The 15,464-nt window shown below is 32.9% G+C and overlaps 2 protein-coding genes across 2 annotated transcripts in view; both read right to left on the bottom strand.

Annotated features, from left to right (window-relative positions):
• LOC109178641 (ankyrin repeat-containing protein At5g02620-like) overlaps positions 1 to 656 on the bottom strand; it is a 39,871-nt gene extending 39,215 nt beyond the window's left edge. The window contains exon 1 of the mRNA XM_019328177.1: positions 555 to 656. Within this exon, the coding sequence (XP_019183722.1) occupies positions 555 to 648 (94 nt within the window). The 5' untranslated portion in view covers positions 649 to 656. The remainder of the gene's footprint in view (positions 1 to 554) is intronic.
• A 4,354-nt stretch (positions 657 to 5,010) lies between these two features.
• Positions 5,011 to 14,566, bottom strand: LOC109178658 (ankyrin repeat and death domain-containing protein 1B-like). Its single transcript, XM_019328195.1, has 3 exons — positions 13,942 to 14,566; positions 7,979 to 8,053; positions 5,011 to 5,132 (listed from the first exon to the last, which is right to left on the bottom strand). Exons 1-3 carry the CDS (start codon positions 14,564 to 14,566, stop codon positions 5,011 to 5,013), a joined length of 822 nt encoding a protein of 273 aa, XP_019183740.1.
• Between the last annotated feature and the right edge of the window lie 898 nt (positions 14,567 to 15,464).

The raw sequence follows: 15,464 nt of genomic DNA, 5'->3' as shown, positions 1-15,464 counted from the left end.
TTGTACATGTGTATGCGAAATTGATCAATTTATAAGTAATTAATAAATAGGAATATTTTCTAATAAAATACATAAAAATGTTGTATTTTGATAATATAGTCATAAAATATATTTGTAATTCTTTCATAAGTTGAGTAAGTAGTAAAACATGTACCATTACCATATTAAAAAAAAAAAAAAAAAAAAAAAAAAAAAAAAAAAAAAACATGTACCATTTTTTATTTTGAAATAGGCATTTTTAGATAAGGAATTATAGCATACACTTATCTACTAAATACAATGAATTATAAAGCATACACATGCGGGCTGAACTTGCTCTCAGAAAGTTGTGATTGTTTTAATTTTCCTTGCAACAACACAAACCCATTTTGTTCACTTTATACGATACGACTTATTTTTTGAAAATTTTCTCATGAACCAACATTTAAAACAACTTCAATTCACACGAGTTTTTGTGTATATCACGTTTGGATGTGATCATTAAATAGTATTTTTGACAGGGAAAACTATAACATTATTCTTGTTATAATAAGGCTTTTAACTGTTGATATTACCTCTTCTATCCACCTCATATGATCTCAAAATGAACTTGGAATGCAACCACTCTGCTGCCAAATTGAATAGTTGCATGGTATATTGAGCTGTCATGTACAAAAACACATTATATTTCTTCTTTTTTTTTTTTAAAGTCCACAATATATTTATAGATAATGTTAAAAGCAAATAAAATGTTGCAAAATTTGCACACATTTAAATAACCTTAGCTAATTAATAAATTATAAATGAATATAGAAATTTATAAATCTTATAGACCCTACATGTGTATAAGTTCTAATTCACATAAAAAAAAAAAATAGTTGTGCACTTTTCCAAACATATCTCAACATACACAAATGTTTATCATGATGAGCAAGTTAAAAGTTTTTAAGGGGATAATAGACTTTTATATTTTATTACTATATAGTCAAGAAGAATTTTTGGATAAAAAGTTGCACAACAGAAAACAAATTTTGAAGAAAATATTTTATTTTTTTTTAAGAAGAGATGAGATATGGCATAAATTAAAGTGCCAAGAAAATAAAGAACACAAGCGGTTTATAGTGGTTCCAATTTCTCCTACCGTCCACGAAGAAATTTACTATAATTTTGTCAATACCCTACAATTACAATGAATATGTATAACAAATCGAGTGCTTTGATCACAAAGTCAAACACTGATTTGATCAATTTTTCACCTAACAACCCCTACTACCCTTCCCCTATATGCCCTTGGTAGAGATAGACACAGCTTCAGCACACAAGTTGAAATAATTCCCAACTAAGAGTCTTATAAAAGCTAGATGAACCTTTAGAGCTTGAGTCTTTTAATCTTGATGAATAACATATGTGAGCTTTCTAATGCTTGAATGCTTGAAATTACGCACACAATATATCTTCTGTGTCTCTTCACCGTGCATTCCTTATATTTAAAGTTGTATCTTCAAATATGTTCATTGGAGGGAAAAGAAATTTGAATCATCCACTTGCCATTAAAATAATGCATGTGCTCAGATTTCACGTGTGAAGTTAGCGGCCAATGGTTGTTTGCAATTATATTTGTCCATAAAATTTGGGCCTTTTGCATCTGTGCCCATACACTGTGATTCACAAACTGCTATATGTGTGGCAAAATATAGCGTCTATAATGGCAAGAGAAGACACATAAGAGTTAGACATGAGTCTGTAAGGTAGTTGATTGTGAGTGGTGTACTCATGTTAGAGTATGTGAAATCTAAGAGGAATATTGCAGATCCTCTTACGAAAGACTTAAACAAAAAGGCCATTTTTGATGGGTCAAAGGAAATGGGTCTAAAATCAGTGAAGAAAGCGACTTACATACCCAGGTGTAACATGACTTTTATATATATACATATATATATATATATATATATATATATATATTATATATATATTTTTTGATATTGATAATTTGATATATTTGTTGGAATGGATTTGATATTTGATATTATAGATATATTTTGTTCAACAAGTGATTGATAGAATTGTGATATATTTGTTATGATATTTTATTCATAAGCTACTCCTAAGTATGAACCTTATTTAACAGGAAAATTAAGTATTACATGAGATTGTGCAATAGGAACTAAGAAGGTTCGCAAAGTCTTTTGCAGATGTTAATTTAGAGGGTACCAATGAATTGGATGACATATATCATGAAAATGTGCCTGACCAAAATGATGAAGATACTAGGGGAAGAACATATGCATCAACTGCTACTTCATCTCAAAAATCCGATCATAGAGAAAGTCAATTGACTTGAAGGTTGATGAAATGACAAAACAGTTTGGTAACATTGCAGCAGCAATTGAATCATTGAGTATTGTTGGTATTGATGAAAATGAATTGTATCAACAAGATAAGTGATGACAATAGGTGATGGCTTTCATGGGAGGACTTATGTAAAGCATTTGAATTTTTGATGACAAATGAAGTATCAAGAATTTTCAAGGTGAAAAGTACAAACTTGAAGATGAAATGGATTAAGAGCTTTATTTCTTCTTTGAATTAGATTATGTATTCCTTTTTAGTGGGTTATGTTGGATTCTAACACTTTATTTTAGATTGTAAGACTTTTTAGTAATCATTGTTCGTAAATGTAGTAGATTGTAAAACTTTGGTTATTTTAAGTTGGTTTGTTATTTTGAATTAAAGGCTTTGATTAGTTATTTTGATATCTTATTAGTTTATTATTATATTTAAAATTATTATTATTATATTATTATTATTAATTTTATATTTTAAACAAAACAATTAAAATGTTTAATTATGTACAATTCTGCTCACTTTCTAAAAAAAATGAAACAAACACACTAAGTCATTATCTGGAATGCAACCTAACACTAGAAATAAAAAAATGTTTTGTAAAAAATGACTAATTATCATGATTTTCAAACACTCATGAAACTTTAATGCCCCCACCATTAGGGTTTGATCCTATGCTCACCTATTTTGAAATGAATAAGAAATATCATCACACTCATAATAGTTGGTGTATGAGTGACTTTATAAATCATAGATTTACCTATCTAATCATTTGTAGTTACCTATTTTCTCTGTGCTTTAATTTTATTTTTTTATTTTTACATAAACTTTCATACTTATGAAAGTACTTGTTAGGAGTGTAATCCTACAAAAGATTATTTCCAACGTAACAAGCACAAAACTTCAAAACTTTCATACTTATGAAAGTACTTGTTAAGACTATGTGATCTAATGGTACTTGGGTTGGATTTTCATTTAGAAGGTTGTGAGTTTGAGCCTTAGTGGAGACAGTAGCATTTAAAAAAAAAATGAAAGTATTTGTTAGGAGTGTAATTCGACAAGCTACAACAGATTATTTCCAAGGTAACAAGCACAAGAAGCAAAAGGTTTAGGAATCAATCTTGCATGCAAGAGAGACGCTCTATGCTACACAATTCAACATTATTCTAAAAGCTTTGTATATATACTATTGCAAATCCCATTCTTTTTTCAATGTGGGACAAGTGCTTGTTTCATGCATTTTCACCTCTATTTTCCAATTCAAATGGATATACTTTGATAATCAATTTTTCATTAACCATACCAATTGTCCGTTTTGAGCGTACAATATATCAATCCCTTCGTCTTACTACGAATAATTGAAGCATGTGATCCCTGTTGGATTGCGTATTTATATTTATGTATTATATGATCAATACGCCCCCTTACGTGTGCTGCCCGATTACTTTTTTATGGGCTCCAAGCAACACGTGGACCATAGTCTTTTTTTATCGGGTGAAAGATTATGAGTCATAAACTTTAATTTGGCAAGAGGTTGGAATTGGCTCTCATACCACGTTGAAGCATGTGATTCATCTCAACTAGAAGCCTAAGTTAATAGTTGGATTACACATTTTTGTTTATATTATATATATGCTCAACACGAAAAACTTAAATTCACTTTGGCCCGACCCAAATAAGAAGTACACCCCACATATATTTGTAAATAAAATAAAATAGCCACTTATAATTTCATTTTATGCTATTTTTTCCAACCGTATTTAGTATATATAGATCAATCAAATATAAATAATGTATTGCTAATCTCTTTTTAAATTATTAATTTTGCTAGTTTAAATAAAGTTTTAGCAATGGATATATTACCAGTTGGCAGCACCACCTGACTCGGATTTCTCTTTTTTGCGATGTTATCAACGCCATGGAAATCTATCATGTACAAAAACTTATTATGCACTTTAAGAATAACCAATTGATATAAAAAAATTTGCACAATCACTACTAGAAATTATGGAATTTTCGACCATCTAAAAGTAATTTTAAATCAAGTCGAAAGTCTTGTTCCGATCATTTTTGGTATTCGAAAAAATCTTTGTTGCTATTTCCGACCACTTTTTGCTTTCGACTTGATTTAAAATAAATTTTAAGTGGTCGAAAATTCCATAATTTCCAGCCGTGAATGTTAATTACATACAAAGTGTGTATACATTTATGTAGAATCAATCAACTTAAAAATAGTCAACAAAATGTACAATAATCATAAGTCAAACTTAAACACAAATTACATTTTTTCCTATATCTCCTAAGCATTAAAAATTATTATATTTTTTTATATAAAAAAATTATATATTTCACGTGAGATGGTCTTATATAAAGTAAAAAGTATAAATAAATATAATATAGAGTATTAATGTCATATATTTATATTTTCTTAATTTTTCCTTTCAATTCATCCCTCATAATATGACATTATTTAATTAGTTACTTATCTAATTAGTTACTTTTTTAATTAGTGACCGATTAACCAATTTCTAAATATCCAATAAATGAAATCACATAAGCAGTGAAAATATGAGAAGGGAAATTCAGAAGGGGTAAGATGCATTTTCCTATAATAATAATTTTTTTAATGCTACTGTCTCTATTCCTAAAATAATATTTTACTCGTATTTTAGTTGCCAATTTAGTGTTCTATTCGACGTTATACAAAGTTTTACCGTCGTTTCCATGTAAGCGTTCGATAGAAGACTTGAGAACATTCAGCATAGCCCGAATTGATCCTCCCACCGGTGTTATTGCGCCGTCATAAATAGCTGTATATCAGGTAGGAAAACTCATTTTTATCAGAATTACATTATGATTGATGATCATTATATTAAATCGTGCATGATGAATATATGCATTTATCATATTAATAAAATATCACATTAATAAAATAATGAAATAAGAATCGCAAACACTTCACATTTTCAAAAAATAAAAAAATAAAAAATCATGATAATAATGTAATGTTATATATTTTGTCATATATACAAATTATACAATTGATAAAGGCATTTAATTTGTAATTAAAAAAAAAAAGAAGACATTATTTAATCCACAATCGGTACAGTTTGAAAGAAAAAAATGGCATGAAGGAGCTAATAACTGTGGAGCAAATTAATTAGGATTTTACTCTGCGATCCTTTTCTTTTTGTCAGACGCATTTTAACGTGTTAGGCTGCTATTAATGGGGACTTATTGTGTTGAGTTGACATTATCGCGCTTTTATGTATGTAATTTCATTAATTTGTACTGGTGTTGTATGTTTTCTTCCGTAAAAATTATAATAACAAAAAAAAAATTCCTAAAAGGTGATGAGTAAAATGTAAAGAAAAGAAATTAAAATTATTCGAATTGACTAACTTCACAACATCTTAAAAGAAAATAATTTACTTATTATATTATCACGTTAAATGATGAATAATTTTAGTGAAATATTTTTATCCTTGAGTGTGATCCTTAAAATTATAACAAAGAATTACCTATGGTAAGAAAGACCTATTATATTTTTATTTATATATTAAAAGTAACTGAAAATGTAATGGTAACCAACTAAAAATGTGAATAAGGGTGATGCGTAAAGGTAAATTGAAAGAAAATACTAAAAATAAAGTGTGTATGAGTGTCTTAAAACGTGTAATACTTTTTAATTAAAATGTAATACTTTTTAATTAAAATGTAATACTTTTTTATACATTCATTAAATTTATTACATTAAAAATTATTACAGTATAAGTCTCACAATGAGACGACATGATGGATACCCATCCAGTATGGGTACCCAGTCAGACTTAGCACTTGGCACTCAGCACTCAGATCATGACCAACAAGTCATGGCAGGTAGTTATTCTTGGAAGGCAGTCATCTTTGTTAGCCAATCATCCTAGGCAGTGGAAGAAGGAATTATATGGCAATCCTGAGATTAGCTAGGCAAGTCAACCCATACAAACTACTTCCCTACTAGTCAGCCAGTCGGATCTAGCACTTGGCACTCAACACTCAAATCATGACCATCTAGTTTTGACAGGCAATCATCCTTGGTAGCCAGTTATCTTTGGCGGTGGAAGAAGGAATTATATGAAAATCCCGAGATTAGGCAACTCAACCCATATAAATTGTTTCCCTAAATAATATTTTTCACCTCATATCATCTCTCATTACCTAAATATCTTTATATTGCTTAAATCCATTTATATTTCCTAAATCACCTTCACTACCTAAATATGTTTATGTTTCTTAAATCCCTATACATTTCCTAAATCCATCTACTTTCCATTAAATATTCGACTCTATCATAAATATCTAATTATTATTAACATACCACATTACCATATGTCTTGTAATTTTCTTTTACTATAAAAGGCCCTAGTTAATACAATAAAGGGGGGTTCAATCATTCATATATCTACATCTCTCTATGGAACACAAATTGTACATGTACTGGCTACCTACAAATTATTGTGGATTTTGGCTAGGCCTTGCCCAAAAAGTTTCATTTTTTTATCTTTCGATTTTCACATTAAAATATTGTCTACTTTATTTTTTTCCTTTCAATTATTTATTTTCCTACTATATCAAATTCCTCTCACTTTTTACTTAGTATTTTTCGGTCATGTTAGCCCGTCGTCCGACTATCCCGTGACAGTAAAACTAACAAGACGGTCTCACAGAAACCTTATTCTTACAATTATAAAACAAGAAGCACAAAATACAGGCAACATTCTATGTATTATATTAACATTTTTTTATTCAATATATATATATATATATATATATATATATATATATATATATATACACACACATATATACATATATATATATATATATATATATATATATATATATATATATATATACATATATACATTCATACATACATATACACACACACACACACACACACACACACACACACACACATATATATATATATATATATATATATATATATATATATATATATATATATATATATAACCCGCATGGGTAGCTCAACTGGTCATAGAGGTGAAACTTTGGAAGAATGACTAGGGATCGAGTCACACTAGCGGCAGTGTGGGAGCAACCTCTCAAAGTGAGGGGGCTCCTTGTGCGCAGTGAGCACCGGTCTAGCCTCTGTGGTTCATGTTCAGTTGAGTCACCATGCTTTACATCTTCCCAAATGCTCCATCGGGCCGGGGTTGGGGTTCTTCCTTTTGGAAGAATGTATATATATATATATATATATATATATATATATATATATATATATATATAATTTGTTAGATTAGATGGTAGTTGCCAGTTTAGTATTTCGTACGTGCGTTTGGTCCAAATATTAGAATTGAAATAACAATTGAAATCAAATATATTTAGTAATATAATAGTATTGAATTTAAGTATAAAAAGTCTTGTTTGATAATAAATACGAATTGGAATCAAAATAAATAAATAATGCATTGACAATTAGTTTTTTTTTTTTTCTTTCAAAATTTTTTATTTCATTGTTTAAAAGTAGGGGATAAAAAGAGTAATGAGATTCATAATTACTAGATTTGAATCTAATAATAAATTTTGGTATTAAATATCATAATAAGATACAAAAATCTACAACCAAACACAACCTAAATCTGACCTGTTGTATCCATGTGTATAGAGCCAAAACTTAGCTGAGACTTTTCCGTTTCTGATAGTGCACCATCAGATATACCTGGACATCATGTACGAAAATTAATTTTTGTTAAAATTCTATAATGGTGATTATATTTTCAGAAAATATTTTAGATGTACGTATACAAAATTTTGTATATAAATAATGGGTAACACTTGCGTGTCCATCTCATGGGTCTCAATCCGTGAGATGGGTCGGATCTTTGATTAATGGATCAGATATTTGACCTCATTAATTAAATATCTAACCCGTCTCACGGATTGAGACCCGTGAGACAGTAATACACAAGTTTTTTTCATAAATAATATGTGCATATTTATGTACAAAATAAATTTTATATTTTTGAACGGGAAAATTATACTTTTCATCCCTATGTTATAAAGTAATTGTAGAATTCGTTTTTAATTATTGAGTTTGTTCACTTTTCGTCCTTAAGTTATCATTTGCTTTACACTTTTCATCATCTCTTTACTACCAAAAAGTTATGGATGAAATTTAAAATGTTAGGACAACTTATGGACGAAAAGTGAGTATAAAAAGTTAATAAAAGAACCAAAAGTGCAACGCTGATGATAGCTTAGAGACGAAAAGTGAGCATGACCAAGTGAACACAAATGAAAGAAGATAGACTAAATTAAAGAAAATATTTTCCTCATTTAGGAATTTAAGTTGTTTTGAAACCAAAAAATTGTAAATATTAAAGTCAGAATGTGGAATGGGCAGAGGTTTTGCCTGGGTAAGGTTGGGAGGAGATTTCCTAAAGGAACTTGGGATGAGGTTTCCCAAGGGAACTTGGGAGGAGGTTTCCCAAGGGGACATGAGAGGAAGTTTGCCTAAGGGGAAAACATGGGGTTACTTTTGGGCATATGGTTTGTAGAAAACTTGCATGGAAAGAATATCATTAAATGTTTGGAATCTCTAGGCACATGGGTTCTAGCTTGGAAATATCTAGACACATGGGTTGCTATAAATAAGGCAACATCCTTCATTCATCAGATCATCCATCCCATTCAAAATTTACAGAGAGTATAACAAAATACAGAGGGTAAAAATAGAGAGTTATATTTGTAATTCCTATTGTATTATCCTTTTGCCAATACAGAAAAATTCTTCTTCAATTTTCCTTGTTTTGTGTATGATTTATTTTAAATCTTACACTAGAATTTATTCTCAATATTTTCAGTTCGAGTTGCTATTGTAAATTTGGTGTTGTGAACCCATGGATCCTAACAAGGGGTATCAGAGCCACAGGTTGGTTCATAGATATATCTTTTTGTATTGTTTATGTTAGAATAAATACTGGTAAATTCTAAAGGCCGGTATTATTTTATTATACAATACTATTTAGATATATTGTTCAGGATTTGAATCAAGAACACCACTTACAATAACGGCAAAGTATGAGATTGAAAAGTTCAAAGGTAACAATTTCTCTTTGTGGAAAATGAGAATGAAAGTAGTTATTAGGAAAGATAACTGCGTAGCAGCAATTGAAGAAAGACCAGCCGATTTCACTGATGATGCGAAGTGGACAGAAATGGATAGCAACGTTATTGCCAATCTGCACTTAGCACTTGCTGTTGAAGTTTTGTCAAGTGTGGCGGAAGAAGGTACGACAAAAGAGGTATGGGATACTCTTCTAAATTTGTATGAGGCCAAATCACTGCACAACAAGATCTTCTTGAAGAGGAAGCTATACACTCTCAGGATGATGGAGACATCATCACTAACTGAGCACATCAACACTCCCAACACTTTATTTTCACAACTTTTGGCTTTGAGTTATAAAATAGAAGTGAATGAACGTGCTGAAATCTTACTCCAAAGTCTACCGGATTCATATGATCAACTCATTATAAATCTAGTCAACAACAAGGAGGTACTTGTCTTCGACGATATTGCAGCTGCGGTTCTTGAAGAGGAAAGTCGGCGCAAAAACAAAGAAGACAAAGTTAGAATTTCACAACAATCTCAGTCGTTGACAGTGACAAGAGGAAGATCAACGGAGCCAGGCTCCAGTGGGAGTCACAGCCGAGGTAGATCAAAGTCAAGGGGTAAGAAGAATGTCAAGTGTTTTCACCGTGGCAAAAAGAAGCACTACAAGAGTGAGTGTTGACAGCTCAAGAAGAATGAGACCAAAGGCAAAAATCCCAAGACATCAAATGCTCAGGGATGTGTTGTGAGTACATCGGATGGAGGCGAAGTTTTATTTGGAGAAGCAGCAACAATTGTTGAAGGCAGGAAAAGTCTAGCTGATGTCTAGCTAATGGACTCAGGAGCAACATGGCATATGACCTCATGGAAAGAATGGTTTCATGAATATGAACCTGTGTCTGGAGGATCTGTGTTCATTGGAGATGATCATGCCTTAGAAATGGCTGGTATTGGTACTATTAAACTAAAAATGTTTGATGGTACGGTTCGCACTATCCAAGAGGTACGACACGTGAAGGGCCTAAAGAAAATCTATTGTCTCTAGGACAATTAGATAGCCGTGAATGTAAAATTCACATTCAGGATGAGATCATCAAAGTAATCAAGGGCGTGCTTGTTGTGATGAAAGCCGAGAAGATAGAAACCAGTCTATACATGCTTAAAGGAGAAACACAACTACAAGGAGAAGCGGCCGTTGCAGTAGACAATCTTATGGAGGAATCAATGATGATGTGGCATAAAAAACTTGGCCACATGTCAGAACGAGGTCAAAAGATTCTTGCTGATCAACATCTTTTTCCAGGGCTAACAAAGGTTTCATTAACTTTATGTGAGCATTGTGTTACAAGTAAGCAGCATAGATTGAAGTTCGAGAGCTCTAAAGAAAGGAGCAAGGCTATCTTGGAACTAATCCACTCCAATGTTTGGCAAACACCAGTTATATCCCTAGGAGATGCAAAATATTTTGTATCCTTCATCGACAACTACTCAAGGAGATGTTGGGTGTATCCAATCAAGCGGAATGCGGATGTATTTGAAGTTTTCAAATTCTTCAAAGTGCATGTGGAACTTGAATCCGAGAAACGGATCAAATGTTTGAGGCCGGATAATGGAGGAGAATATACTAGTGATGAATTTGATAAATTCTGTCTACAAGAAGGTATCAAATGACAGCTCAAGGTGGCGTATACTCCACAACAAAATGGAGTGGCAAAGCGGATGAACAGAACCTTGTTGGAAAGAACAAGGGCAATGTTGAGGACTACAATTTTGGCAAAGTCATTTTGGGCTGAAGCAGTCAAAACAGCCTGTTATGTGATTAATCGGTCACCATCAACCGCAATTGATCTGAAAATGCCAATGGAAATGTGGACGCGTAAGCCATCTAGTTATTCTCACTTACATACATTTGGGAGTCCGGCATATGTAATATACAACGCTCAAGAAACATCAAAACTTGATCCAAAATCAAGAAAATGTGTTTTCTTGGGGTATGCTGATGGAGTTAAGGGGTATCGCATGTGGGATCCCACTGCCCATAAGGTTATCATCAGTAGGGATGTTTTATTTGTAGAAGGCAAGATACAAGAAAGTGAAAGCACTGGGAAGGAGAAACCAGTGAAAACAATAGTACAAGTTGAGGGAAGGAAGAAAGAAGAAATTCCAGTTTCCCCTTAAGCAACAATAAAGCATGATGAACAAGAGCAAGCTGAGTCTTAAACTTCAGAAGTTCGACGATCAACTCAGGAAAGGAGACAACCAGCTTGACACTCAGATTATTCTATGGAGGGAAATATTTCATACTGTCTACTAACAGAAGATGGTGAGCATTTAACTTACCATGAGGCTATGAAAGGTCCAGATGCATCTCTGTGGATAACAACAATGCAAGAAGAAATTGAAGCTCTCCATAAGAATAAAACATGGGAACTTGTCCCGTTACCACGAGGAAGGAAGGCTATTGGAAACAAATGGGTCTATAAGATCAAACGAGATAGCAACAATCAAGTGGAACGGTATCGTGCTCGATTAGTTGTGAAAGGATTTGCTCAGAAAGAAGGAGTCGACTTCAATAAGATATTTTCTCCTGTTGTACGACTTACAACAATTCGGGCAGTCTTGGCGATGTGTGCTGTGTTTGACTTGTATCTTGAGCAGTTGGATGTGAAAACTGCGTTTCTACATGGAGAACTTGAAGAAGAGATTTTTATGCTCCAACCATAAGGTTTTGAGGAAGAAGGGAAAGGGAACTTGGTTTGCAAGTTGACCAAATCTCTATACGGTCTCAAACTGGCGCCGAGATGTTGGTATAAGAGATTTGATTCATTCATTTAGAGCCTTGGATACAACAGGTTTAATTTCGATCCTTGCGCATATTGCAAGAGATTTAATGATAATCAGTTTATCATCTTGCTGTTGTATGTTGACGACATGTTGGTAGTAGGCCTTAACAATGATCGTATCACGGAGATGAAGGCTAAACTGGCTAGGGAATTTGAAATGAAGGACTTGGGACCAGCAAACAAGATTCTAGGGATGCAAATTCTAGGAAGATTTGGCTTTCTCAGCAGAATTATCTGAAGAAAATCTTGCGGCGCTTCAACATGCAAGATTGTAAGCCAATTTCTACCCCTCTTTCTATTAATTTCAAGTTATCCCCAAGTATGAGTCCTAGCAACGAAGCAAAGAGGATGGAGATGTCTCGAGTACCGTATGCACCAGCAGTGGGCAGTTTAATGTTTGCTATGATCTGCACTAGACCAGACATTGCACAAGTAGTGGGATCGGTCAGTCGATACATGGCGAATCCTAGTAGAGAGCATTGGAGTGTTGTGAAGATGATACTTAGATATATCAAGGGTACCTTAGATATTGCATTGTGTTATGGAGGATCAGACTTCGTCATTAAAGGCTACGTTGATTCATATTATGCAGGTAATCTTGATTGTAGTAAATCCACTACGGGTTATGTGTTTACTCTTGCTGGCGGATCAGTAAGCTGGGTCTCGAAGTTGCAGTCGGTTGTGGCAACTTCAACGATGAAAGCAGAATATATAGCGGCTACTCAAGCTAGTAAAGAGGCAATATGGTTGCAAATGCTATTGGAGGAGCTCGGGCACAAATTAGAGAAAATGTCTCTATTCTGTGATAGTCAGAGCGCTTTGTACTAAACAAAGAATCCAGCATTTCATTCCAAGACGAAACACATACGAGTTCAGTATCACTTTGTTCGTGAAAAGGTGGAAGAAGGAAGTATGGATATACAGAAAATCCATACTAAAGATAACCTGGCAGATATGTTAACAAAGCCTATTACCAACCATAAATTCGTATGGTGTAGATCCTCAATTGGTCTAATAGGAATGCAAGCAACAGGGAATTGACAAAAAGGATGAAGATCCACATTATGACTTTAAGTGAGAGATTTATAAATATTAAAGTCGGAATGTGTAATGGGCAGAGGTTGGGAGGAGATTTCCTAAAGGAACTTGGGAGGAAGTTTCCCAAGGGAACTTGGGAGGAGGTTTGCCTAAGGGGAAAAGCATGTCTGGACATATGTTTTGTAGAAAACTTGTAGGGAAAGAATAATCTTATTAAATTTTTGGAATCTCTAGGCACATGGGTTCTAACTTGGAAATATCTAGACACATGAGTTGCTATAAATAAGGCAACATCCTTCATTTATTAGATCATCCATCCCATTCGAAATTTACGGAGAGTATAGCAAAATACAGAGAGTAAAAATAGAGAGTTATATTTGTAATTCCTATTGTATTATCCTTTTGCCAATGCAGAAAAATTCTTCTTCAATTTGTCTTATTTTGTGTATGATTTATTTTAAATATTATACAAAAATTTTATTCTCAATATTTTCAGTTCAAGTTGCTATTGTAAATTTGATATTGTGAACCCGTTTCGATCCTAACAAAAAATAAAAAATAGAAAATAGAGCGAACCAAACAAGACCCTTTCGTTTAGTAATTAGCATGTACTTGATAATATTGCTCCGTGAAGGGCATTTCGCCGAAATGGCCCACCATAAGTAGGTTTTCTACATGTGTTGAGCATTTCTTCCAAACAATCGCTAAATTGCGACTCTGCTGCTATGTAAATGGGCGTTTCCCCAGCGTCGTTGGCAGTGTACTCAAATTCAGGATCCTCTTCAATCAATAACTTTACCACCTTCAAATACCCCATTCGCACGGCCTTGTGCAAAGCCGTGTCTTTCACATCATCCATCATCTCTATCATCTCCCTCACTCGACCAACTGCTCCAGATTCCACATCTCCTCTAGGCTTCTTATTAATAGCGCTGAAGATGACAGAGACTACGCCGTCATAGCCCTTCTCTGCTGCACAGTGTAGCACACTTTCATTTCTCCTGTTCTTCGCAAACAACAGGGCCGACATGGCTGCATCATAATCATCCTCTACTTCTTTTAGGATCTCTTCCACCAAATCTTTGTGACCATGGATCGCTGCAACGTGCAGTACAGTATTGCCCTTTGGCGTAACTTGACGCCGGCGAGCTTCTTCCGGCATCACTGCTTTGTAATCTTCAACATTGCCTTCCACCAGTGCTTTGTATAGAACCGGGTTCATCTGATCAATGACCATAGCGGCTTGCATTTCACCAGTATGGGTACTACTACTGCAGCTAAGCTTGATAGATTGTTAAATGGGTAGTTTGGCACAGCGCCACTGCCTTCAATCGTAACCGTATGTACCCTTTTATGCTTAGCTGGTTGATTGATACCTTTCCGTTCCGTTGACAAATTAAAACACTACCAAATACTATTTTTAAAGACTCCAACCACAATATAATGATATTTCCATGCACCGGCCCGGTTGTTGAGATGTGTAAAATTCATTATTTAATATGGGGCGGCCAATTATGTATAATTGTATATCTAATCTGAATCTAAATCTAAATCTAAAACAAATACACCCCAAATTATGTTCATATATATATATACTAGCTTTTTGTACGCGCTTTGCGCGAAAACTTGTGCCTAATGTTGAAACTCGATTAGTAAATTATTTTAAAATTGATAAATTACATTTGTGAAGTGCTTTTTTTTTTTTTTTTTTTTTTTTTTTATTTGACGAAGTTTCATAAATATTCACATAAAGTTTATTTTGTTAATGTATTGAATTTTTACACAAGAAATACAAATTGATTATGATGAATATATACATTTGTAATTTTAAGGGTATTGAACGTTATTTTACAACTATTTTCTCCTTGTGTTATTTTTTTTTTTTTTTTTGAAAGTCCTTGTGTTATTTAGTTAACATGTATTTTTCATTGTTTCTAATATCTCATAAAAATATGTTGCTTACTGGTCCTACAAGTTTTCAAAATGAAAGTGGCAAAGCAACTATTAGACAGTGTAGTTTTTAGGTTATGTTGTTTATTGAATTGAACATCTAAAAATAAGTAATAGTAGTTGTTTTGTTTGAGAATACCATTTTTGTTACATGTAAAATGACGTATTTTATGAAGAAAGCACAT

The sequence above is a fragment of the Ipomoea nil genome, unplaced genomic scaffold (assembly GCF_001879475.1).
Source record: "Ipomoea nil cultivar Tokyo-kokei standard unplaced genomic scaffold, Asagao_1.1 scaffold0865, whole genome shotgun sequence".
NCBI lineage: Eukaryota > Viridiplantae > Streptophyta > Magnoliopsida > Solanales > Convolvulaceae > Ipomoea > Ipomoea nil.
The sequence above is the reverse complement of the archived record's forward strand: the minus strand, read 5'-3'. Positions and strand labels throughout refer to the sequence as shown.

Bases quoted from the DNA above. Each gene is read 5' to 3' on its own strand.
- LOC109178658 (XM_019328195.1), bottom strand. From the start codon at position 14,566: ATGGTCATTGATCAGATGAACCCGGTTCTATACAAAGCACTGGTGGAA. The intron at 8,054-13,941 runs GTACATGCTAAT...CATGATGTCCAG, and splicing joins TCACGGAGCAATATTATCAA to GTATATCTGATGGTGCACTA. The intron at 5,133-7,978 runs GTCAGATTTAGG...CCTGATATACAG, and splicing joins TATACACATGGATACAACAG to CTATTTATGACGGCGCAATA.